General features: G+C 42.4%; 1 protein-coding gene across 1 annotated transcript in view; it reads right to left on the minus strand.

The window, feature by feature from the left end:
- Positions 1 to 594: 594 nt before the first annotated feature.
- The window catches only part of DMRT1 (doublesex and mab-3 related transcription factor 1), a 73,704-nt gene continuing 46,451 nt past the window's right edge, over positions 595 to 27,847 (minus strand). The window contains exon 5 of the mRNA XM_063295101.1: positions 595 to 1,723. Coding sequence (XP_063151171.1) covers positions 1,569 to 1,723 — 155 coding nt within the window. The 3' untranslated portion in view covers positions 595 to 1,568. The remainder of the gene's footprint in view (positions 1,724 to 27,847) is intronic.

Below are 27,847 nucleotides of genomic sequence, written 5' to 3' on the forward strand. Positions count from 1 at the left end.
TTAGAAAGAAAGCAAAAAGGGGAGGCATCCTCTTGGCTGCCGTTGGCTGCATGGCTCAGCCACCTCGTCCTGGTATTATTCTTTCCTTGCCCTCTGCTCCAACCATGTGTCTGTCACAATGGCAACAGCAGCAGGCTGCAGCAGAAAGGCACCCAACTGCAGTTGCAGGCTGACAAGTGTGATAAAATGATCTTCCTTAACTAAACTCGTAAAGCACCGGGCAATAAAACTCAATCTTCTGTAAAATCCAATTAAGTCATTATCTGACTGATTGTATCTTTAATTGAAAACAGAAGTGACAGTAAATTTCTGTGATATATCAGGATCAATCGATACCACTATACAATTCAGCCCCGAGAAGTGATTTATAATGTCAAACCCATATAGGTAACTCCACATTATTCTCTCTAAAACCACTGGTGGATGAAATTAAGAGTAAGTGCATTTAATAAAAAACAAGATGGTCAGGTTATTGATTACAACAGATGGGGGCGAAATCAAATAGATGTTTTCAAAGCACAGAGTGAAGAAAATACAAGTAATTTCTTTTTTTCCTGTTTAATACAGCTTGCCAACTATGCACACACAAGAAAATTTGGTCATCAATAACATTTTTATTTCAGTACTGCTGCAACTATAGAGAACAATGAATTGTTTTAAAGACTAGTTTTATTTCTGGTTGGTTTCTGTAACTAAGAGAAAGTACATGCTAAGGCATTCTTAACAGAATATTGAAAAAATCTGTAATAACTTTTAAAAGGCCATTTTTACTTGGAGCTAACACTGTAGCAAATAGGTTAACTTGTACAAATGTTTTTTTAATTTTATGCTAGTAACAGAGGGTATGTCTGGTCAAAATACAGTATCTTGCATTAAAACAGAACCACCAAGAAGAATCCATCACAGGTATTTTTTAAATTAAAAATACCATTTTTGCTTAAACTTTTTTCTACTTTTACATCTCATGAAAAGAGAAAAAAGAACCCTGGGTCTATAAAACATACAACCTTACATCTCAGTCTTAACTCTTATAGTACCTCTTTAAAAAGGAGGAGGAATTCTACTTTGCAACAGGAAGCTACTTGTTCCTCAAATTTTCATCATATTTGAAACTTTGCTTTAAAACACCGTTAAAGAATTAATCAAACCCTTATGTGCTGGATAAATCTGTTATGAGCAAATCTAAGTATCCTTGTGTACACTGAACTCTGATTACATTTCATCTACAAAATAATCTACAAAATAATATTATAGTAATAGTGTGAAACAGTAGAGTGTTAAACATTCTATACTGTTTACTAGTCAAATGGAATTTTTTTAAAAAAAATTAGATTATACCAATAATTTTCTTTCAATATACTTAAGGGTAAAACTCTTGCAGCACTCTACACTACATTGTTCTTATCTAAGATTGCAAGTCACAAAGTGCAGAACAAATATAAAGGGAATAAGTGAACATTTTCTCAACAGTTATTTCAGCATCTGTCATCACAAAACAGGCAAACACAAATTAACATGAAGGCACTTCTTCAAGGAAATCAACAGCAGGACTTTTTTTTTATCCCTGCTTATTCGCCATCTTCCATAACAGAATGAACTGGAAAGGTGCTGGAGTCAGAGGCCGACTCACACTCCAGCACAGCCTTGGTACTTTCATTACTGATGGGAGAACTGCTGGAAAGTGAAACCAAGCCAGAATCTTGACTGCTGGGTGGTGAAAATACTAAAGAAGCAATAGGATAAAGGGGGAGGGGAAAGAAAAAAGGGAATGCTAAGTTAAACAATCTGGAATAGTAATATTCTACAGCCAACTTGCCTTACATACACCTGTGGACAAATCAATCCACAGTAGAACCAGAAACTACTTGATTAAGCCCAGTCCTATACATGCGCAAGACATTATTGCTGGGAGAGGGGAACCACAAAGTTGGTCCAGGTTAAAGTTAGTCACAAAAGACTGTTCAGGATGCCAGCCATGCCTTTTTCTAGAGATACCCAGTTTCATTTCTCTCACCCATTTTCACAGGACTTCACAAATATAAAGGGACTGCCCATGGTGGGTCATAAAACGTGAACCTGAATCATGGGTTGCCCATTCATGGTAATAGATTGTTCGTACCTCAGATGAACATACAGGCATAAATAGTCACATAGTTTAGTCCTTTTTAAACCCCCTGCAGATTCACACACACAAACTGAACAACATCTCTCCCTCTCTGTTAAGATTCTCACAACTGAGAATCTGCATGATAGGAAGAAATTTAGTAGGTAAATAAACTTCTGTCACGAAAGCAGCTCCAAGATGAGAAAAGGCACACCTACAAACCCTTTGCTTGTCATATAAGCTGACAATCTATGGAAAATAACCAGACTTTTGTGTATTAACTAATCTCTTCTAACTTCAATAAAACAAGTGAATGATGAGTCAATTGTATTTTATACAGAATAAAACAAGGTCTCCTCCTTGAAGTTCCAGTTATATCTGAATAACATCTATAAAGATTATGTGATTATTTCATTAAGATCAAGAGGACCTCTTATCTGCCGAAAACTTCGAAGAGTAAGAGTATTTATTAGTATTTTTAAATGATTTCAACCTTGTCGTTAACATTTTAAAAGGTGGATTATAGAAAAAACACATGGTAAAACCAAAATACAGATGAAATGATTGCATTACAAAACAGCAGTGGCACCAGTAAACAGCAGTATCTATAACAAACCACAATGATCTCAAAATGACACGTGCATCCTATCATGACACAAATGATGCAATTATGTGATGTCATAATGTCTGGCACAGGTACCACACAGCATTATTTGTGTGATGATGTCATTGGCATACGTCAGCATATGACCTCCTTGCCTCCAGGCAGATGTCAGTGACCATATGACTTTAAGCAATACATTTCAGAAACAGCATCAATGTTGAGACCCATTTAGAAGCTTGGACAAATTAGATGGCAGGTAAATTTCAACTTGAGAAAAAACTACCAACGTTATCACCAACTTACTAGTTTTTGATGGTGGAAGCACCCCAGAGAAGGAAATTCTCATCAAGTATACAAAAGATATACTTTTCCTTCAATCAAGCTTAATTTTAGATGTTCAGATGATTACATGGACACATCCACATTTTCGTGGCAATACTACAGAAGTTGATTGTTGTTGCTTTTGAGGGGGGAATGCTTTTTCAACTTTCCAATGTCGCCTGATGTTCTTCAACCGAAGTATCATCCACATTTAATTTTGCAGGATCAAACACGTTTGACAAGGGGCTGCCCCCTGGCTGAGCAGAAAAAATGCTAATTTGTTATGGTCTTATTGAAGGCACTGGAGCTCATTTGGAAAAAAGGTAGCAATGCCTGTTCTTATGTGGCAGAAGTCAACTTGACTTCAACTCCATTAGAACTGGCATTGCTACTTATTTCTGAAAGGACTCCAATGCCTTTAATAGGCATATAATGAAGAAAAATTAAGCAATAACTCAGCAGGTAAATTCCTAGTTGCTCTTAAAGGCACAGAAAAAAGTGGTAACTCAAATGGGAATCAAACAGAGAACAGTTCCTTTGTACATATGCACTGTGCAAATATTGTGCTAAATCTTTATGCAACTGAAAGAAACAACTGCATATATATAAACAATCCACTTTAGACTGTACAATTCAGGCAGAAGTCAGTAAATACAAAGCAGATCTTTTCCCCCATGCTTCTTCCATGGACATCTGGACCTCAATTCTACAAAAGTGTGAGAAATAGCACTAGCAATGATAACAAAATTTAAACTGGAGGTATATTCTGCACATTGGTGTGGCTGCTGCTACACAAGTACTCCCATAAGTTCTAAAATCTATTTGCCAGGGCAACTGTCTCTCCCCCAACTAAGTGACTGCTCTTCTTGGAAGCCTAACAATAGTGCTGTGCTGAATTTGCCTTTTAATTTCTCAGGAGTTTTCCTCCCATGCAAGGAACATTCTGTTTTTTCTATCTTATTCTTAAGGTGCTTGGCAAAGACCACAACCACTGGCATTACTTTCTCTTACTTATCTTCCTACCACACTTCCCTGTCTGAAAAAGCCCAGGAGGAGTTCTCTTGTGGCATCTTCCCTTGGAATTTAACTAAGGGTGGGATGCCAGGGAAGTTACCAGTTCCTGGAGAAATGACTGCACCATGAAAGACAGGAGACACACATGCCTTGGCCACCTCATATTCTACCCGATTTAGAGATTCACTAAAGTGTTCTTTGAAAGGCAATTCAAAATAAAGTTCTTTTTCATCAAATTAAATGAGAATTAGCCAAAAAAAAAAGAGAGCCCTTTTTTCCTGCCCAGTGCTTTTGCGGTGGGGGATGCCCTTGAGTCAGTGTTGATTCTGGCTACTGGACAAGTCCCTGCAGTTTTCTTGGCAATGTTTTCGGAGGTGGTTTACCATTGCCTTCTTCCTCAGGCTGAGAGAAAGTGGCTGGTCCAAGGTCACCAGCTGGCTTTCATGCCTAAGGCAGGACTAGAACTCATGGTCTCCTAGTTCCTAGCCTGGTGCCTTAACCACTACACCAAACTGTCTCTGTTTCTTGTGATTATTGGGGATGTATCTCACTGTGGCAGAATTCTCCCCACCACCTGAATTCACCATCTTTGCTCCTCTCACAAATTCTCTGGAATATCCAAGGCATCAATAAAAGATCCTTGCTAATACTTAACAGTAGGAGATGGAGAAGCAACGAAAGCTTTTCTAAGTCTCTCTTCCTTAAAGTTCCTTGAAACTGACAGGTTCTAGGCATCAGAGATAGGAGTCTATGTCAGCCTTGTGGACCTCTGTAAATAAGCAGGGGATCTACTAATAAACATTTAGATCAGTATTTCTCAACCTTGGCAACTTGAAGAGGTGTGGACTTCAAATCCACAATTTGCCAGCCAGCAAAGCTGGCTGGGGAATTCTAGGAGTTGAAGTCCACACCTCTTCAGGTTGTCAAGGTTGAGAAACACTGTTTGAGATTGACATGGTCTATAATACCAACCTACAAAATCATTATTACTATGATGGAGCCTGCTTATTCTGCCACAGCTAGGTTTAACTGTCAGTGGTTGCCCATCTCCATATGGAAGAAGATACATAAAGTAGCCAAGTAGGAAAATAGTGAAAGGAAGCTTTGATGTATCACCTTGGCAATACTGGAGGTTTATGGCTTTCAACAGTTCAAGCATGTATGGAAGGGACACTCAGGGTCCTACCCTGCAAAAAATCAAAGGGCCATGCAGTCCAAAGGCAAATCCCTCTCTGTAATATTCTGCCCCAGAGATATACCTGGCATTTTTGTGTTATTCAAATGGTTGTTTGGAGGCTGACTCTTACTAACTTTTGTGTTTTATAATGACTGGTTGCCATGGTCATTGTACTAACAAATGACTATTTTGATACAGCATATTGTCTTGATTTGTCTCTTTTTGGATGTTTTAATTGTAAACCGCCCAAAGTCATGGGAGTTGGATGGGATATAAATACTTGCAAATAAATAAATGAATAAACTGAGAGAGCGCAGTTGTGCCACTTCCAGTTCTAAGGTTGCATGATGTCACCAGAGTGGGAGTTTCCTGCCATTTTGAGGTCTTAAGAATAGAGCAGTTGGCCACTGCCCAACCTCCTCTTCAATAGGGATGAACTGGAGAGATTCTTTAACGTTTTTCTCTTCAGCTCCAAGCCTGATCTGCATCATTTTTGAACAAGGATCTTCTTTACAGCTTCTCTCACCATAATAAATTTGGTCTTGCTCTGTTTTTGGAGAGAATAATAGACAGACAGATTGTCATGACCCCGTTGCAAGGCACAAAGAGCCTCACAACGTGGATCATGATCATTAAGGAAAAGAGGAAGGAGATAATTAAAACAGTGCTTAAACCAAGCACCCAAAGCACCCACACCCATGGACTCATATACAGCTGAAAAGAAGGGCTTCAGATAAGCAGCGATAAGCTGCACCTGGTGCCCTGGAGGACACACCGGAACCAAGAGGACAAGGAAAGACACCGGGAAAACGCCCACACAGCCATCAAGGAGCCCATCAAGAGGGATTGGGGACAATGAAGGGTGGAGGAGCACGGGACCCCGCAAGAGGGTATAAACAGGGCGCCTCACCACCACACCCCCGTTCCCGTTTTTCGTTCTGTCAGCCACCATTCCAATAAACCGGAAATCCTTAATACCTATTAAGTGAGTCCGTGCCTTATTGCGAAGCGAGACTGACCCTGACATAAAAACGGGAACCGACAAAAATTTTTTACCTACCACCTATCCAACTAGCTTGTGAGGGACCCTGCTAGGTATGAACAACCACTCGGCACCCGGCGGCGAAGCTCCCCTCCCCTCGGGCGGGATGTGGCTGAGGTCCGGGCGGCACAACGCTCAGGTTAAGTATGGGATCCAGCTCGGGGGAAGAGGAGTGGGAGGGAACCACCCCGGCACCCCGGGGCCCACGGGCCACCGGGGAAGAGATGAGGGGATCCTCTCCAGGTTCGCCCGGCACCCCGGAGGAGACGCGAGCCGAATCGACACCCAGGGCGGACAGAGTCGAGGGATCGCCCAGCACCACGGAGGGACCGAGGGAAGGTCCTTCCTCCATGACAACCAGAGGCGAGGGCGAACGGAGTGGTGAGCGCACCAGTGGGAGTCTGCAGACGGCAGCAAGGCTGGACGCGCTGGAGGAGGGGATGCAGGCGATACGGCTGCTGTTCCAACAGCTGACGGCGGCGCAGGAACCCCGCGGCGGCAGCATCGTGGAGGCGCACCCAGACGAGAGACGGTGGGACGACCTTGCGGGAGGCGGCGGCTACGGCGGAGCCCGGTTCCGAGAGGCCACCAGAGGGACGACATCCCACCCTCCCACCCTGCCGATGAGATGACCTACTGGCGAGGGGACCCAGCAAGAGACGACAATGACACTGCCAGACGCCTGGAGCCGATCCGACCCGCACCAGCCCCCACGCAGCACGCTGCAAGGCCCAGATGTGACCTGGAGCCAGGCCAGAATGGCAGCCAAGGACTTTGGAATAAAGTTTGACGGGGACCCCTCAAAACTCTCCTTTTTCCTAACAAATGAGAGGTACTACCTCGAAGAATGGGGTCCCTGTTTCAGGACTGAACGGGGCAAAGTCAATGCCCTCACCATAAAATTAAAAGGACGGGCCGTGGATTGGTACGTCCAATTGTGCCAATCAGGTGCCCGGGCGCTGCAGGACAGCACAGAATTCCTTCAAGCGCTGGAACTGCACTTCAGGGACCCCCTGGAGCAAGAAAGAGCTAAAAGGACGCTGAAAACACTCAGGCAAGGGCAGCGCTCCGTGGCAGAGTATGCCATGGAGTTCCAAGCCCTAGCCGGCAAGGTGGAAGCCTGGTCTCAATCGACCCTGATTGAGAAATTCAAAGAAGGTCTTAACTTGAACGTGCTCCGGTGGGCACTCTGTCGCAACAACCCCAACTCCCTGACCGAGTGGATCTGGCTGGCAGGGGAAGCAGAGGACGCCCACGACACGTTCCGCCAAGCCCAGAGGGAAGCACAGCAGGCGGAGATAGCAAGACCATCACGGACAGCTGCAAGGCCGGGGAAGGCGAGATCCCAACCGTGGAAGGAGGAACGGGACCGGCGCTTTGCAAAAGGGCAGTGCTTCACGTGCGGCAAGGACGACCATAAGGCGGCAGCATGCCCCAAACCGACACCCAGAGAGAGCACGAGGAGGGCACCAGCCGCACCAACCCCAGCGCCAAGAAAGCGACCAGCAGCGAGGGGGAGTATCGGGCCAGACATTTCCCCTACAGCTCAGAGGAGGAGGGAAGCAATCCCGACGAGCCGACGGGAAACGACAGCCACCTGGCCTAAGGGGCGCTGAAGGACAGGTGGAGAAGAGCAACAGGCGCAACGACAAAGGGGTGAGTGAGGAATGCCCCACCCTCTATGTCCGTGTCACCCTCACCCATGGGGAAAAGACTGAAAAGGTCAGGGCACTGATTGACTCTGGCTGCTCTAAAAGCCTAATGCACCCAGACCTGGTAGCCACGCTTAACCTCCGCTGCTATCCACTTCAGCACCATTTGGTGTTCACTCAGCTTGACGGATCAGCAGCGGGAGGAGGCCTGGTCACCCAATACACCAGAGAAACCGTGCTAAGGCTCGGCAGCCACGAGGAAAAATTGGCTTTCATCGTGGCACCAGTGGGGCAACCCCTACTCATACTAGGGATCCCATGGCTCGTGCAGCAAAACCCAGTTATCAACTGGAAAACCAGAGAGATTAAGTTTGCTGACGGGCGTTATCAAGCACCCACAGGGAACAGGGTCCCCCGAGCGGCCATGGGGAGGGCAACGATGACTTCAGAGCACAGAGAGGCGGCGCTGCCAGAGGGACTGCCAATCAAATACGTGGACTTCGCAGACGTCTTCGGCGAGAAAGAGGCGGACAAACCACCCCCCCCACAGGAAAACGGACTGTACCATTGAACTGGTCCCGGGGGTACCCCTACCCAAACCCAAAATATATGCCATGACCCAGAGGGAGCTGGCAGCATTGAGGGACTTTGTGGACAAAAACTTGGCAAGAGGTTTTATCGAGCCTGCAAACTCTCCAGTAGGAGCACCAGTCCTCTTTCGTGAGAAAAAGGACGGGTCACTGCGGCTCTGTACAGATTACCGCGGATTAAACGCCGCATGCGTATCCAATAAATACCCTCTACCCTTAATAAAGGACATCTTGTCCCACCTGGCAAAGGGTAAGGTATTCTCTAAACTGGACCTAAGGGAAGCCTATTACCGTATACGGATACGGGAGGGGGATGAGTGGAAAACTGCCTTCAACTGCCCATTGGGGTCGTTTCAGTACAACGTGCTACCATTCGGACTGGCAGGTGCACCGGGGGTATTCATGCAATTAATCAATGAGGTCCTGCGTGACCACCTTTTTAAGGGGGTTTTGGTTTACCTCAACGATGTATTAATCTACACTGAAACAGAACGTGAGCATGAACGCTTGTTAAAAGAAGTGCTCAGGAAACTTCGCAAGGCAGAGCTGTTTGCCAAACTCTCCAAGTGCGAGTTTCACAGGAAACAAATTGACTACCTAGGGTATAGGATTTCCACTAAAGGAATAGAAATGGACCCAAGCAAGGTCCAAGCTATACTGGCGTGGGAGCGCCCACGCACGAGGAGACAACTTCAAAGTTTCCTCGGATTCACGAATTTCTACAGGGGGTTCATCCCGGGACTGGCGGAGATTGTATTACCCCTAACTGACCTACTTAAGACTAAGGGCTTGGGGGACACGCGCAAATCAAGAAACCCGGGGGCGCTACTAAACTGGACAGCTGATTGTCAAACGGCATTCGAGAGACTAAAAAACCTCTTTACAGCTGAACCAGTGTTACAACACCCCGACCCCACCAAGCCTTTCGTGGTGCAAGTAGACGCCTCCGATTTTTCCATCGGAGCCCTCCTGCTCCAAAGGGACTCTGACAACCAACTAAAACCCTGCGCCTACCTTTCCCGCAAATTCTCCGAAACGGAGCGGAGATGGCATGTATGGGAAAAGGAGGCGTTCGCAGTGAAAGCAGCTCTGGAAATGTGGAGGCACCTGCTGGAAGGGGCCACCTGCCCCTTCGAAGTCTGGACGGACCACAAGAACCTGGAGGAACTCAGCACGCCGAAACGCCTCAGCCCGAAGCAGGTGCGCTGGGCTCAGTTCTTCAGCCGGTTCAATTTCACACTGAAATTTATACCAGGCAGGAAGAACTTCCTGGCGGATGCCCTCTCCCGACAGCCACAGGACAACACGCAAGCCTCAGACATCGTGGGGACAGTATGGACCAACAAACAGCTGGGCTGCCCAGCGGTCACGCGCAGCCAGACACGGAATCAGTGCACGCCAGCACGAACGCCAGGGAACGAACGGAGCCACCATTCAATTTCACCTAACTGGCAACAAAGACTCGCACAAGCACTACAAACAAATACATGGTTGCAAAACAACCGACTAGCTATCAAGGACAGCCTCGCCTGGAAAGAGAAAGTCCTGTATGTGCCAGAATCGCTGTGGGGGGAAATTTTAAACAGATCACACAGTGACAAAACTGCGGGACATTTTGGGTTCGTAAAAACCCTTCATCTAACGAGGAGGCAATTTTGGTGGCCAAACCTGAGAAAAGACGTGAAAGACTACGTTGCCACCTGTCCCACATGTGCCACCTCCAAATGGAAAGGGGGGAAACCCCAAGGGCTGCTGCAGCCAGTAGCCAGCCCCTCCCGCCCATGGGAAGAAATCTCCATGGATTTTATTGTGGACCTCCCACCCAGTCAAAGGAAAACAGTAATCTGGGTGGTAAAAGACTATTTTTCAAAGCAGGCACACTTCATTCCGTGCGCAACCATCCCCTCCGCCCAACAACTAGCACGCCTATTCCTGACACACATATACAGGATCCACAGCGCCCCCTGCAGGTTGGTGACCGATAGGGGCACACAGTTTACGTCAAAGTTTTGGAGGGAATTTTTAAAACTAATCGGGACTAAACAAGCACTGTCCACTGCGTGGCATCCACACACGGACGGATCTACGGAGATCCTAAACTCAACACTTGGACAGTTCCTGAGGGCATTCATAAATTACCAAAAGGACAACTGGGTGGACCTACTACCTTTTGCAGAGGTAGCCTATAATAATGCAGTACACCAAAGCACTGGCCACACCCCATTTAATGTGGTCTACGGAAGGGACTTTGTACCAATACCAGAACTACCTCAACCAGATGCCCCACCCTGCTCACCAGACGACTGGGCAGCACAGCTGGCGACAACCTGGCCAATCATCCAAACGGCCCTAGCAGACGCACAAACTACGTACAAAAAATATGCGGACAACCACAGGGCGGAGGCACCGAACTACAAAGTGGGAGACAGGGTCTACCTCTCCACTAAGTTCATAAAAACCTCGCAACCCTTGAAGAAGCTGGCACCTAAATTCATCGGACCCTTTAAAATCACAGAGGTAATCAATCCAGTAACATTCAAACTGGAACTGCCTCACAACTTGCGACGGGTCCACCCGGTATTCCACTGCGCTCTACTGAAACCGACAAACACATCCAAATGGCATACGGAGGAACCCCCGCCCCCACCCACCATGATAGACAACCAACAACATTTTGAAGTACAAGAGATACTGGACTCAAGAAAGCAAAGAGGCAAGCTGCAATACCTCGTCAAGTGGAAACATTTCCCACACCCAGAGTGGGTCCAGGCACAACATGTCAGGGCAAGACAACTAACCAGACGTTTCCACGAGGCATACCCAGAGAAACCAGCACCCTAAAGACATCTTCGGGGGGCAGCATGTCATGACCCCGTTGCAAGGCACAAAGAGCCTCACAACGTGGATCATGATCATTAAGGAAAAGAGGAAGGAGATAATTAAAACAGTGCTTAAACCAAGCACCCAAAGCACCCACACCCATGGACTCATATACAGCTGAAAAGAAGGGCTTCAGATAAGCAGCGATAAGCCGCACCTGGTGCCCTGGAGGACACACTGGAACCAAGAGGACAAGGAAAGACACTGGGAAAACGCCCACACAGCCATCAAGGAGCCCATCAAGAGGGATTGGGGACAATGAAGGGTGGAGGAGCACGGGACCCCGCAAGAGGGTATAAACAGGGCGCCTCACCACTGCACCCCCGTTCCCGTTTTTCGTTCTGTCAGCCACCATTCCAATAAACCGGAAATCCTTAATACCTATTAAGTGAGTCCGTGCCTTATTGCGAAGTGAGACTGACCCTGACACAGATGGGCAGAGACCCGAGACCATTTATATATATATATATATATATATATATATATATTTCCCAACATTCCATCGGGTCCTGACCCCTTAACAGCAAAAAAGTTGAAAATTCCATCCCTGTGTTCCCCATCATCTTACTCGTTCTGTTGAAAGCATTAACTGTGGCCTCCTGATCCAAAAGATTGCCCACCTCTGGCCAGAGTAAAGCATCCTGGTTTCAATAGCACCATGCAAAAGGGGTGGAAGAAATGTAGGAAATTGCATATGCAGCAAGATCTAGGGCCCAAATCTTTGAAGAATTGGTATTACACAAAAGGAAGTGCCCAGTTTCCAGAACAATAAACAGCAAAAGATCAAAGCAAACTTTTAAACAATTTAAAAGCTAATATAGTGGAAGAAATATTTGCAACATTTCAATCTCTGCTAGATACAAACACAAAATGAAAGGGTCTCTGACCTCATTCACCTTTGAAGAGTCAAGATTCATCCACAGCACTCCTTTCCCGCCTAGCCTGGATGTAATTAAGGAGAAGCTGCAGTGGTAATTTCTCTCCTCATTAACTTCCTGATTGGTTTGAGCCTCAGATTTCCACCAGGCCTCCCGTTTGTCATCAAATCCAAATGGCCAATCGTTAAGACTAATGTTTGTGTAACTAAGTGCCAACATCTGCCATGGCTTCTTGTACAACAATAATAGTGAAAGGGTAACATTAATGCTCCTGTGTTAATTCAGCATATATTCATCAATGGGGAAATCTATGATATAATTAGCAAAATGCTTTGGTAGACAAGTATGCTAGAGTCAATTACAGAAATCAAAATCACAGAAGATGCCCCTTGAGGCTTAATGTGTTGCAGTCATTCTATTGTGAATGTTTATAATTTAGTGGGGAATAATATCCAGTAAAACTCTTTCAAATAGACTACAGAACCATTCTCCTTCCCTTGATTTCATTGATTTAAAGTTACTACTTTTATTGCTTTCAAGATCAAGAAAACAAAGCAATGTAATCCTTTACCAGCAAGCAAGATTATTAAAGAACTGAACTCCATGATCATATTTTTATGGTTCTAGATTTTCTGAGAGCCACTTTGGTATAGTGGTTAAGGCACCAGGCTAGAGTCTGTGAGTTCTAGTCCTGCCTTGGGAACAAAGCCAGTTGGTTGGGCCAGTCACTTTCTCTCAGCCCTAGGAAGCAGGCAAGGGCAAACCACTTCCAAAAAACCTTGCCAAGAAAACAGCAGGGACTAGTCTAGGCAGCAGAGTCAAAAACTGACTTGAAGGCACCAACCCACCCCCCCCAGAAATTTTTCTTAATACATAAATGCCACCAATAAATAAAAATTATACCACTAACTTTATTATATTTTTAATGAAAGTAATGTGCCCTTCTGTATCTAGGCTAAGAATACCAATCCACGTTCAAGAATTTACACAACATCTTTAAGAATCTATTGTAGATTCATGGACTCTGCCATGCTGGGCTTACACAAACAAGGAAGGAATCAATACCCTTCCATGCTACTTAATTTCAGTCAATGACTGGATGAGGAAGAACAAGCTGAAATTAAATCCATACGAGAGAGACAGAGGTGATGTTGGGAAGGAGAGAGCTGGACTCTGCCCAGAAAGAACAGGTTCACAATTTGGGAGTGTTTCCTGATGCTCAGCTGTCAGTGGATTTGCAGGTGGTGACTGTGGCAAGGACTGTGTCTGCACAACCCATGACCTTTTTTGAGCCTGTCGAACTTGGCAATAATTATCCACAATTGGTTACAATCCTTCTTGACTAATGCAACGTGCTGTGTGTGAGGCTAGAAGTTGCAAAATGGTGCAAAATGTCATAGTTAGGCTATTAACTGGTGCAAAGTACACTGATCTCATGATGCCTGCACTGAAAGATCTGCAAGGGCTCCCAATAATTTAAACTATTATTGACTTTCAAAGCCCTAGAGGGTTTAGAGACTGATTATCTACAGGACTACCTCTCCTGCTAGAAACCTATGTACTCAGATCAGCAGATTTACTCAGATCAGCAGATCAGAAAACTTCTGAAGATGCCCTCAAACCAGAAGTTTGTCTGGCTGGCAAATGGGAGAGTGTCTTCTCCTGTGGAGCTTCCAGGCCAAACAATGTACTTGTCAAAAAAGTATGTCTGGCCCCCGATTTCCCAGTACTGAGAATAAGGGAAACACTTCTATGCCAGGCTTTTGCTTCTTAATTATTGTTAAGATGGTATTATTGATGTTGATATAATTTGTGATTTTTAGTGTATTGATTTTACTATTGTTTTATTTTTGCTACTTTTTTAAATTGATGTAGACTACCTTGGTTGTTTTCACAATAATTAATTAATTTAATAATAAGTAAAGAAATTGCTGACTCTGGTTCAAATAGGTAACACTGAGGCTTTTTCCTTCAAATTCTAGTTACACAAGCTGAATAAATGGCAGGATTAGATGTAATAAAGCTGCTTAAATTAGTCTTCTATGAAGCAGTGAAAAGAGTACTGTTGCACAGCTACTGAGTAAAAGAACAAAATCTGGATAGAGTTCTTCCTGTCAGAACAAAGCCAGAATAGTCCTGGCCTAGAGGTAGATCCAATCCAGAAAACAATGTTCTTTCTTACTGGCTACAAGTACTGTATGAGGCAACTCACTTAACCCCTTTTAAAAAATACTCCAGGGACAAGAATATGGAATTTCCTCAGATGCAATTGGATTTTAACTTCCACTAACTTCAGCCAGCCTTGCTAGTTGTCAGGAATGCTGTGAACTGAAATTTAACACAGAAAATGAAAAACATGCTTTGTTTCAAACCACTCTGCAGGGCTGAGATTTGGCAGAACTAGAATGAAATCAAGAGGTCCTATGGGCTAAGTAGGACAAGGCTGGTGTACCTCTCACTCTCCTCTCCTATGTGGCCTCTGCAATCTTCTCAGTATCTTCCTTACCCTATTTTCATTTGGCTTCTGCCACCATTGAAGGTCTTGGTTTCAAGCATGGAGTTTCCAACTGGCCTGCCTGCTCAAGTTTCTCAGTGCCTTCATTTTCCTACCTCCCCTTCACCATCATCATCACCGATGTCCTTGGCTTCAAGTGCAGCATTTCCACCAGGTTGCTTGCCTGATCTTCCCAATGCCCTCCTTTCCCTTCTTCCCCTTAGCTATTCTGCTAAAATCCTGGCTTTTTCCACTCTCCCCTGAAAAACCTGCAGAACATGCATGTTTTGGTCTATGTTCTCACCAAACATGTTTGCTTTGGCTGTCATGAACTACTGAAAATGAGCTGTTTGTTCCATGCACAGAAAATTTTGCACATCCTGATTAAGCAATAAACCACCAACCAAGAGGTCAGTTTATCCTGGCAATTGAGAAGGAAACCAATCGTTACACAGAATTATGTCTGGCAGAAAAACATACAGCACATATGTAATAGTTTATGACCAAGCAATTGTGTGGTAGAGTATTTTACTATGTTAATCTCTGAATCTTATCAACCACTAGAGTTGACCATTTGGGAAGGACAACAAACTTCCTGTTTTTCCTCCTCCTCCCAACTCAACCATTCAAGAAAGAAGTCCTCATTTCACCCGACTCTGCTTACTCAATTACATAACACTGACATGAACAGGAATCTTCATTTTAGTTGTTGTTCACATAATACTCAAAATCATAAATCAAAGTTAACAAATCCCAATGGCTAAACCAAAAATCAAATAAGCCATATTCATCTAACATGCTTATTCTAGTCAGGTATTAATACAGCAAAATCTTCTTACTGGTGGTTCTGACAACACAATCACACTAACTGAAAAAAAAAATTCACCATTTTGGGAAGCATTCCCATTCATAGGGAATTAGCCTGAGAAGGCATTGCTCAAGCCATTTAACTTGTTTACCGCAGAGAGAAGTGATGAACAAATCTTGTAGGAATATGTCATTAGTCAGGTTTTGAACTTGTTTGCTTGCTTGTGTACATTTTTATCTGGGTAAATATTCCATTATCATGAGAAAAAAATGCAAAAGGAAAACTAACTTCCAAAACAAAGTCATCAATGGACCGATACCATACAAAGAACAGACTAAGTTGAGCAAACTGCTGTTAAGTCAATGGCCTGGAAAATATAATATGCTTCTAGAGATGTGAGAAACCACTAAGACAGTCATGCTTGGAAAGCAAAATGTTATTTGTATTTACATTTTAAAACCATTAGACTCTTAATAAGAGGCCATATTTTAAAGATTTAAGCTCTGAAATAGTATAGCTTATTTATTAAAGCTCTTTCACATTCTCATGTTCTCTCAGCTTAGGACCTATACTAAGGCTACAAAGGTATGCCCCCTTACCTGAAAGCAAGCTGTAATGAATCCAAGAGAATTTGCTTCTAAGTCAACATATACAAGTAGGAATATGCTAAAAAGAAAATCCTTCCCTGCCCAAAATAAAGAATATTAAAAAGGAACAGTGAGGGTAAAGATTTCTTTCACAGGGAAAATGTCTATACCATGATCATACTTTGAGCAGCAACCTTATGTGCAGACACATAAATGGAATGTTATATTAAATTAAAAACAGAAGTTGTTTGTAATTGGAATGATTAAAAGCCAGAAACAGTACCTCATTCTCCCCAAATAATTAACTTCTTGAGAGAGCTCCCACTGATTAAGAGAAGCCTGGGTTTAAACCAAGTTTTCATGACAACCAAAAATATCCATATTAATTCTGAGTATCCAAAGCTAGGTAGATCTTCATAAAAAAAGAAGTCAGGTTGCAGGAGGGCAAGTGGGGGGAGTGGAGTTGCATGGTCCAATGTTGGCTATTGGACGTTTAACAGAACTGATCTAGTGCAATTTCCAGCCAGTGGCCATGCTTAAATGGAAATTCTTAGAGTTGTAATTCTAACACATACACAAGAACTGGGCTGGGGAGGCTAGTCTAGTGTATAAAGGTAAGGTAAAGGTTTCCCTTGACATTAAGTCCAGTCATGTCCAACTCTAGGGGGCGGTGCTCATCTCCGTTTCAAAGCCGAAGAGCCGGTGTTTGTCCACAGACACTTCCGTGGTCATGTGGCCGGCATGACTAAACGGAACGCCGTTACCTGCCCGCCGAAGCGGTACCTATTAATCTACTCACATTGGCATGTTTTCGAACTGCTAGGTTGGCAGGAGCTGGGACTAGCAACAGGAGCTCACCCCGTCACGCAGATTCGAACCGCCGACCTTCCAATCGGCAAGCTCAGCAGCTCAGCGGTTTAACCCGCAGCACCACCACGTCCCAGTCTAGTGTATACCAGCTAGTTTTTAGTATACTAGTAGTTTCATAATTGTTTTTTCTGCAAAAGACTAACATGGCTATCAGTTTGGAATTATGGACTCTTCTAATTTTGGAATCTAGAGCTCTGGAAGAAGGACCGTCTTTTGCTTAATCCTTTATAAATAATCACTTAAAACTATAATGTTATCAAAAAGCAAACAGAAAAAAAAGGTCTTACACCTCTCTGTTCTGAAATTTGCATTAAGAGGGCTAATAGGAGCTAATTAAATGGAATCTACATCCTTACAGAAAGAATGATGCATTTTAGGGAATCTAATATAATACACTAATAAGAACCAAAATTAAATAATTTAAGCAAAGGATACCGTAGATGCTGTGGATTAGTACAGATGAACAAAAGCAAATGAATTTAAGTGTTCTGTTTTTATTTGGATCTGTAAGAAGAGTAAAGGAATGCACTTAGGGAGTCAGCCTGTATTTCAGGAAAGCATAATAGGTTTGGGGAAAGTGCTTAGGTGCCTCCACCTATTATCCTGGTTATTACAAACCCAAACTTCTCCTGAGTGTAACCCATACTAACATGATCATAGTGAAATAATGATCCCATTTAGTGCTATGTCTGGTTGCACTATTCCAACATTTCTCATGGCCAACAAAGTCATATTCTGTTTACTATTAAAGACCCTGATATAAATTAGCTATCAAAAAGGGGGCTTCCCACTTTTACTTAGATCCAAAGTCCTGGTTAACCTGGATTCAAAGTCCAGGAATGCTTAGATTCATTTTTGCAAACTGAACTCACTTTTTATATATGCATGCTATTTACTTAATAAAAAAGCAATGGCAGGAATTCCATGAGGACTGTGCACACTTCAAAAATGGTTCAGAAGAACAACTTCAGACCTCACATGAGCACAGCATCTCTCTACTCTTCATTAAGATAGTCTCATTTTTTCAGGTTTCTGCCAGAGCCTAAAGATGCTGCTGCTTTAAAAGTTGCAATAACTTTAATGAGTAGATTCCTTGAAGCATCATCATCTTTTTTTTCAGGCTGAGAGAAAAAGTCAGGCTGTTTTAATGAAGAGTAGAGAGGTGCTTTTGCTTGCATGTGGTCCAAACTACTTCTTTCAAATCAGTTTCAAAGTGTGTATATTTCTAAATCTTATTTGCAAAAAACATCCAGCTCTGAAAATACGTAACTACAAGCTGCTGCTAATGTGGTGGCCTAAGATCCCGTTTATTCCTCCTTCCATAGTATGAAGTGCTCCTCTGTCTTGAAGCCTCTATCCTTTCTATTTACATGTTACCTATCTCACTATAAATAACTAGTAATTTGACATGGAATAAATATTTTCAGTCCCTGCCCCTATTTGCCGTAACATATTCTTTAGCTTGTCTGCATCTAAAACTTCACAAGATAGTTTTTTGATGCTTTTGACCACCAATCCTTTTCATTAACATTTAAACATCTAAAATAAGTACAACTAGACAGGTTCATGGTATAATTTTCAATAGCGCTTTATTCTTGGCATTCAAAGCAACATAAGAGATATAAATGGAGGGATTATAACAGACTTCTACAGTTCACCCATTTATTTGTAGTTAGGGAGAAGATTAAGTTGTATCAAAGCAACAAGTATAAATGAAGAAAAGCATACACACATTTCATCTTGTCTATCCTTTCCCCAAAAACCTCATTTTTCAAACAAATATCTTTATTATTCACTTTAAAAAAAGGGATGGGGGGAGGAAGTGGAAAGAGTTTGGGCTGTATATCTCTTTCCTTTGACTTCCTCTCTCTCTCCCCTTTTAATAACGACGTTGACTCAAAATTCCTATTGTGATAAAAAAAAAAACACCTCTACACTGGAGATGTGAGCACAGGATTCCAATATATTTGTCTGGAAATAAGTCCCAGTGAATGCAGCATTTGGGGAGTAAATATGCAAGTACCTGCTCTATAAGAGTGAAATCTAGTATACATCCTTTCAGAATAAGTCTCACTGAGCATAATAGACCTTATCTCTGTAAACATCAAACGTTACAGGTCAGAAACCTCTAGGGCTTTCATTCCTGACTTCAGGGCTGATCTCAAAACATCAATGTAATAGTTTAAGGGGCCTCTTAATTATAAGTGGCCTATCAGCTTGCTGGAGAACTTTTAAGAATTCTTAAAACCCAGTCACTGTCTTCCCTAATGAAAGGGAAGCGGTGGGATTCAAGAGAAGATAAAATTGGGACTTCTTTGTTCTCAAATAGGTACCTGAAGAAATTTCATGAAATTGGGCCTGATAAAGCCTAAAAAACACTGAGAGAATGGGAATCAATAAGCAGGGACACAGCAGGGACATTAATTAATCCTATGAGGATTTGATTTATTTTTGTTCTGTGCTGAACACTCAACTTTGATCATACTTTTACAGATTATTGGATGCTGGCTTTAGAATTCAGGCTTCAGACTCATATTGTTTGTTATCCCTATGGTGGTGCTTCTATTCAAATAAAATTCTTTCTTTTGATTACTCCAATCTTGGGCTTGTAATCTAGCACCACATACTCCAAACTCCGTAGGCCTCGTAACCTCAGTTAAAAGGGAAAACTCAACCTGATACCTGAAGAAACTCCACTTCAGGTGAGGGGTGGCATCTCTCCATTCAAAAACAGGTCATAGCAGTGTAGCTACCTGCCAGGGTGGGACTCAAGTAGAGGAGATAAAAGGCTGGAGATCCAACAGAAGAGTCTGGTAAATTGCTGTGGATGTGATTATATGGACAAGTCCATGTAGCTTTCTTGGCCATTGCCTTCTTCCTAGGGTGGTATTTTTCATTTACATTGACCTCCAGGAGGCACCACATGATCACTTTCATCCTTTATTGGGACTCTTGTGGGTTCAAACCCTCTACCGGTAATTATATTCAGTGCATTAGCTTTAGGAACTATCCAGGTCCTGGTGCTCAGTGGTACCAAGAAAGGATTTGTAGAAGCTCTTAGAATGGTATATACAGTCTACTTTCCCTTAAGCTCTCAAACCAGAAGGATACAGATGTTATATTGCGTCCTACTCCCATGTATAGGGTTTTCCATGACTTCCAAGAGTTTATAAGTTCAGTTCCCAGTAGAGGGTTTGAACTCCGTAATAATATCTGCTACCCACGTCTGAAGAGTCCCAATAAAGGATGAAACCAGTCACACGGCACCTCCTGGTGGTCAGTATAACTGCAAAACACCACACAGGTTATAAACTGTGTAAAAATAGAGACACCCCCCCCCTTTCAAAAGCAAGGGTAGAAGTCATGGAAAGTCCTGTACATTGGGACATGACACAATATAATATCTGCATGTTTCTGCTCTGAGAGCTTAAGAGAAAGTGTAGATACCATTCTAAGAGCTTCTTCCTATTGCTGAGAATAATTGGCCCCAAGTTACCCACCTGGCTCTGTGCCTATGGCAGGACTACAATTCACCTGTCTCCCAGTTTCAAGCCCATTGCCTTTAACCACTACATCAAACTGGCTCTTAACTTCTAGTTAGACAGTGGAACAAGTGGAAATTGCTTCAAAAGAGGTTGGAGAATGACAAAGAACAGTTTCTTCTTCATCTATCACACAATGTTAGGCTAGTTTGAATGGTAGATTAAGATATATTTGGAACCATGTATATTGTGTATCTCTGGCTTTCCTGGTTTGGTTATCTCCAACTTTGACTCTTTCTGCTTTCAAAGCTTTAAGATTTTGGTGGGGCTATTTAGTGAGTATCCCAGAAAAGACAGAGGAAACAGTCTTACAGTCCCGCAACAAACAGAGGAGAAACAAAGGCTGTATATCTTCAATAATACCACTTTCCAATACCACTATAGAACCACAGGTATCAGAGAAGAGCAAACTGCAGCCCCTAAGCCCAACCTTTGCATTCTTCAGAGCCCCTTTACCCAAACTGCATTGCCAAAATGGGGAAAACTGGAGAATTAAGGCAGGGCTATTTCACACTAATTTTTAGTGGAAAAACAACAGGAAATAAGTACGTTAAGCCTCTGACCAAAAAACAAAGCAAAAGCAAAAAAGGGCCAAAAATTCCAGCCCCTTCTGGAGATGGAGCTCCAGGCAGGGATGGAACCCAGGGACTACAAAGAACGTAATATATCTTTGCTTTGGACTGCTCCCCTGCACCTGGCCCAATTCCTGCAATATTATTCCAAAATTCAGCTTTTTGTTGTTTATTCATTTAGTTGCTTCCGACTCTTCGTGACTTCATGGACCAGCCCACGCCAGAGCTTCCTGTCGGTCGTGACCACCCCCAGCTCCCCCAGGGACGAATCCATCACCTCTAGAATATCATCTATCCATCTTGCCCTTGGTCGGCCCCTCTTGAGGAATTATCATAGTATAAAACTGTTCGGTATACTTACGGGAAAAGGTGAATTACATAACCACTTTGTCATATGGTAGGGAAAGCCACAGTCCTTTAACTAGTATTACAAATATTCTTATACATTTCTGACATTGATAAAAATCATCCCTTTCTTCCTTCTGATTCCTTTGCCTCCCATCTTGAATATTTTCCAAGGCCTAGCCATCGATGTTCTTAAACAAAATATGCATAGTTTTGGCTAATGTTAATAATGTCATGCAGCAAAAGGTAGATCAAGCATTCCACAAACTCCAATATCCACCCAATAAAGTTCAAAATAAACCAGCTGACTCATGCAGATTCCTAGGAATAAACTATTATAAGACAGATCCCAGAAGAAATAAGTAGAATATCATTTGTTACCCACAGTCCCCAGCAGAAATTCTTTAAACATATTGCTGATCTTCAGCCCATCCTGGATATGTCACAGGCATATCCATAGCCTGTGTATTTGTAGAAAGACTTATAGCCTGGTACTTGTAAAGAGACAGCCACCCAATCTAAAACAATATTATCAGCAACAACCAGACCATGCACAGTGACAGACACCTGATCAAAATCTTGTGGCAGACCTAGATGCCAAATCTGCCCCTATATCTACTCTGTTATCACTATAAGAGTTTTATCTTCAAGAGAACATACATTTGCTCATAATGGATTAAAATCTGATGTCAGAAATGGTACTTCCCAAAATTTCATCTAAGTTCTCCTGAACACTCTATCTTTGCCAGAACAAGAACTAGGGATGCAGTTATATCTTAAGACCCGGCTGTGAACAATGCATTTTATGGCATGGAAGCTGGAAGTTTATAAGTATGTGCAGCAGTCACTTTTTTATATATTAACGTCCTGAAATTTAACTTATTTTCTGGACTGGTCTCAGGTTGATGGTTATTGAAATCTTGATGGGTTTTTCTCACGACTTCTTGTCCATGAATCCTTATCCATATATCTTAGGTAGAAAAGAGGTTTGTGGGGAACAGCAACTGGGAAGTGTTATTCTGAGTCATCCTAACTACAGAGGTAGGTACATCATACTTAGAACAATCTCTCTCTTCCCTGCAACTGGGCAACAGCTGTGTGTATATGTTTATATTTCTTTCTAGGATTATACTCTTGTGCTGATAAAATGGATTGTGATTCCCAAAACTTTACACAACAATAAACATGTTGGTCTTTAAAGTGCCACAAGGCTCTTTGCTATTTTTGACACAAAAGACTAATCAGGGGACCTCTCTGCATCTGTATGTATGTACTGTATGCCTGAAAGTATCTCATCAAAGATAAAGAACATACCAGAGACAGGAAGTAAATATTTGGTTCATACTAGAGGAGCAACTTGGTGTGCAGAAATTTTTAAAATGACATCTCTACCTCATAAAAATAGTTAATGTGAAGTAGACGGGCAGGAAAAAGAAATACTGGCAAGATTTAGAAAATAGCAGCTTTGGTATTTGCATGCCTGATCTACCTCAACAGGTCTACAGGGAAAAGAAATATAATTTATTATAGCTCATTTGGCTCAGCAACAATTGCTTTCTCAGAAAGGAAGAGAGAACAATATAATTGAACATAAGTGCCCTCTTGAGCGGATAAGCCTCCAACAGCCTGAGGCGAGAGCCAGTACTGATGTACTACAAGGCATTACAAGAGTGCTGGGTGCTGTAGCTAGCAATTATCCTGGTATTTAACCAAATCTATCGCTCATCAGCAAAGCGTTTAGTGCAGTAGTCAGAGCGAGACAAGCTGACATGGAGCACAGTTACTTAACTGTCCCCTGCAGCGATTATGCTTTTCGTTTCCGCAGCTCAAGAGTCATGTCAAATTAAACAACAACACATTGACTTTTCACTTGTGGAAACATTACAGCGTGATTGACAGCTCTGGGATGCTGTAAGCCGGCCGTCCAATCAACCAAGAGAGGTGCCTTATTTGCGAGACAGCTTTGCTCTCTTCCACTCCCTTCCCCCTAACTAGGTTATTTTCTCATGCATGGTTTTCACTCCCCTTCTTATCTCTTATGGGCTCTTTGTAACCAAGTGCTCTTTTTTGGCTGAAAGAGGAACGAACAAAAGTGAAAGTTTGATTCATAAACCACATGGTATTGTTTTTCCTAATGACACCAAATGTCCAATTCTAAAAAAAAAATCAGTATTCAAAGCTGCAACCATTAATGACACAGAAAACCTGCACGGTTACAATATAAGAAATACAGCCATTGGTTAATTGTTTTTCTGTGTATTTCCCCGCATAAATGTAATACAATACTATCTACCCTTCACTGATGGGCACTTTGCTGACTGCATTTATATTAGACAGCCTTTCACTTCCCTGGTCACACAGACTTCAAGTATAGCAACATTTTTCCACACCAAGTTTCATAAACACCAGACAGCCGATGGAGCACAGACTGTTTCCAAACAGTGCCTCTGTCTGAGGATTGCTGCTGGTAACAGCTGCTGAAGTGCCAAGCAAATAATTCATCTAAACATTTAAATATAAAATCTAATTTGTAATATCTTAGATGTAAGAGTGTCATTGCACTCTTACTTGCTGCTTGTTTTGTAATGGGTGACACACACCCAACAGGGCTATGGTACTCCCACTAAAAGTTATCTGTCATTTTGCTTACAACAATCCCCAGACACAGAAAACTAGCCTTTCTCAACCTTTGACCCTGGAGGAACCCTTGAAATACTTTTCAGGCCTTGGGGAACCCCTGCACGTTCAGGCTCAAAAATAGGCCAGAAGTTACAAAGTGATTATATTTGTTTCATGTGTACGCCTGTATATATGTATTAACAGTGTTCTTAAACTAAAGAATGAAACTTACCTTTTTAATGTGAAGTTGCCAGAATCTGAAATAATTTTTTAAATAAATTGTGATCTCCCAGGAAACCCCTTGGGACCTCTTGCAGAATCCTAGGGCTCCACGGAACCCTGGTTGAGAAACCCTGCAGTAAACTGACTTGGATTAGTTTGGCATAGTCTGGCCTATCTGGCACATATTAGGAGACAGTTGGTAGGGTCTTGCCAAGGTCCCAGAATATAGAGAGCTGTAAGTATGTGTGGCCAATGTTTGGCAACAGACCTACATCTTAGAATACAGAAGCAGCAAGCCAGCCAAATGTTCACCATTGGCACCACCTGCCACCCTCCCACTGGGCCCAGAAGAAGGAATATGTGGGCAGGTCAACAGTGCCAACACCTTTTTCTCAATACTACCAGATTTGGCTCAAAGAGAAAGAGGGCATGAATAGAAAGAGGTCTGGCAATAGCAACAGTCATGAAAACAAGGAGTGAGCACTGGCGAAGGGGAGCCGCTGCATCAATCGTGACATGAGTGAACACTGTCAGCTGAGGGGCTCTCATATATAGTATATAAGGCAGTGGAACTGGGTGTCTCTTTCCTGAGGCTTAAAAAAATCTGAAGCTGTGCCTATTGATCTACCTTGTCCCACATTCATGGGTGGAGGTTGGAAATGTTAGGAAATCTCTTTTCTATATTACCACTCTCCCTTGTTCTTTTGCTGTTTTCTTTCTTCATACTTGGATTGAGAAGGCAAAGACAAACAGTAAATTCCCACATCAAGGTCTGGGTTTGGCTTATGTGTCACTGGTCACTGATCTCTAACTCTTAAAAAGTGTTCATTAAAAATATCACTGCTTATTAATCTGAAGGATAGTGACAGGGAAGTAAGAAATCTGCAGTTCTCCAAATACTGCTGAACTACAACTTCCATTCATCACTCATCATACTACCTAGTACATTTGAAGGGCCAGAGGTTCCTTATCTTTCTATTAGAAATTCAAGAACACAATGTAATTTCCAGTGTTGACAATTTAGGATAAAATTCCATAAATCCTTGCAACATGCTATTGACTATATGTTGTTAAATAATGGGCTAGCAATCTCATCAAGGCTTTAAAAAGAGTCTAAGAACGTTTCTAGACAGATGGTTCCCAACATTCGCAGTAAAAAGACATTTTGTAGCTCTTCTGTCTTTCCTTCCATGAACAAGATGGGATAATTGTGAAATAAAGGTGTAATTTGAAAGCCTCCATCATCTACTTTTTCTGACTTTTTTCTTCTATAGGGAAAGAGGGTAATGTGACTATGCAATAAAATGTGCCCTGCAAATTTGAACAATGCACTGCACAGCGCAGTATGACAATTCAACAAGTGAATTCTTTTATCTGAACTTTGGGGCATAGACTATAGAGCTGGCAATCTGATGAAATGGCTACAGCAGTTGGAAAAAAATAACCCCCTATGTTTAAAAGTAGTATGGTTGAAAATTTAAGATAGTGTTCTGGCAAATCATGTTGCCTAGTTTTGTATAGCAGAAAAGATGTTTGGGGCTGTAGAGCACTGCACTTTTGTTGACAGATCTTCTAAGTGCATTTAGGATGGCAGCTAACAAGGCTTGCCAGTATTTCAGTTAAAACATAATTAAACTTCTAATGAATAACTAACAGTAAATATATGAGCAACAACTGAAAGTAATGAACAGAATAGAAAAAGGTAAACAAATGAATATTGCTCAATTACACATACAGTAAGTAACCCAAGGACAACTCAGCATGTATTCCTACCATCCATCCATCCATCCACCCACCCACCCATTTATCTATCTATATGAATGAAAGTGTATTATATATTATCACACACACACACACACACACACACAGACACACACACACACACACATATATATATAACTTTTCAGTCTTGAGAAAACAAAAGCTATCCTCATATAACAGCCAAATTCCTACATAACTCAATTTCGACATCTCATCTGGTGTGAACTGCACTCATTCCTAGTGTAAACCCCACCGCGCTGTGCAATGATATACTGTAATGTCACCTCGCAATCTGGATTTACTATAAAGGGCTTCTGACGAGTTTCAGAGCAGTAAACATTGCAGCGAGGTGTATTTCACACTGAGCTGGTTTTTATGAAGAACACTTCACCGCCCAGCCACAGCACCTAGATGATGAATGGTGAAAGATGCGTGACAAGCTTCATCATTGTTTGTAAATCTTAACTGTTCCCGCTCACTAACTCTGCAGGCAATTTTCAAAGACAGCGGCCGACAGAAGGACAGCATAGCTCTCCTGAAGGTTATTCAACTTGTACTTGGCCTAAGCTCTGCCTCTGAGAAGGTATGCACTGAAAAATAACTTTCTGGTTATCAAAACACCAGCACTGAGGGTGAATTAATGGCAGCCAACTGAAGATATCCCACCTCCAAATGAGCCTGCCATGGAGCAGTATTTCCAACCGTTAGATCCAGAGCAAATGTGATCTAAAATTGTCAGCCATACTAGATAGATCAAATCAGGAAACTGGCTCCACAAGAGCATTAGAACTATACTTTATTGAGATAGGTTATAGCAATGTTTCTCAACCTTGGCAGCTTTAAGTTGTATGGACTTCAACTCCCAGAATTCCCCAGCCAGCATGCTGGCTGGGGAATTCTGGGAGTTGAAGTCCCTGCATCTTAATATTGCCAAGGTTGAGAAACACTGGGCTATAGTTAACAGAATCCTGCAAGTCTGCCTGTGAGCTTTCCTATCCCTCTCTCTTGTATGCCAGGGAGTCACGTGGGAGAGGGTCTACGATTTTTTCTAACATTTTTCTACCTCCTAGGCTTAACACATGCTTCTGCGCCTGTTGCCTTAATGGCTTCCTGATGGCTTCTCTAAAGTCATCTCCAGGCTCTCTACAAATGTTGAGGAGCATCCTAACGTATTTGGAACTGAGCAGGGACAAGATTAAAATTCTGTGCATATTTGAAATAAGTCTTATTGAGTTTAATGGCTCTGACTCCCCAGTAAGTGTGCATATCTGCACACCTGCAGCCCAAGTAAACATTCTCTAGATGTAATCTTGCTCACAAGGTTTTCCACAGTTAGGTAAACATAATTAAGACTGCTGGTTCTAAATTCACAATCATTACCACCAATTACAGACTCCCAATTCATCCGTCCACTTATGTATTTACAAGATAGAAATCATTCATACTTTAAATCACCTTTTGATTACCTATCCAACAAGGCAGAGCATTTAAAATGTGTCAACAGCAACCAAACTGATCTAAGTAATCTTGAATATCAAGCATTAAACTCTCAAAGCAATAAGCACAGCGGTTCCAACCTATTTCATTGATCACTCTGGGCATTCTTTCAAAAATTATTTTAATTTTCTTTTAGCCTCCGATTATTTACATCATCAGGGATCACTTAAGTGTAATTCAACTTTATTACCTTGAATCAACAATTCTTCTATCCAAAACATACTAGAAATCTAAAGAGATTTTTAGCCTCTCCTCTTTGCTTAGTGCC

The sequence above is a fragment of the Candoia aspera genome, chromosome 2, assembly GCF_035149785.1.
Source record: "Candoia aspera isolate rCanAsp1 chromosome 2, rCanAsp1.hap2, whole genome shotgun sequence".
In the NCBI taxonomy this organism is placed as follows: Eukaryota; Metazoa; Chordata; class Lepidosauria; order Squamata; family Boidae; genus Candoia; species Candoia aspera.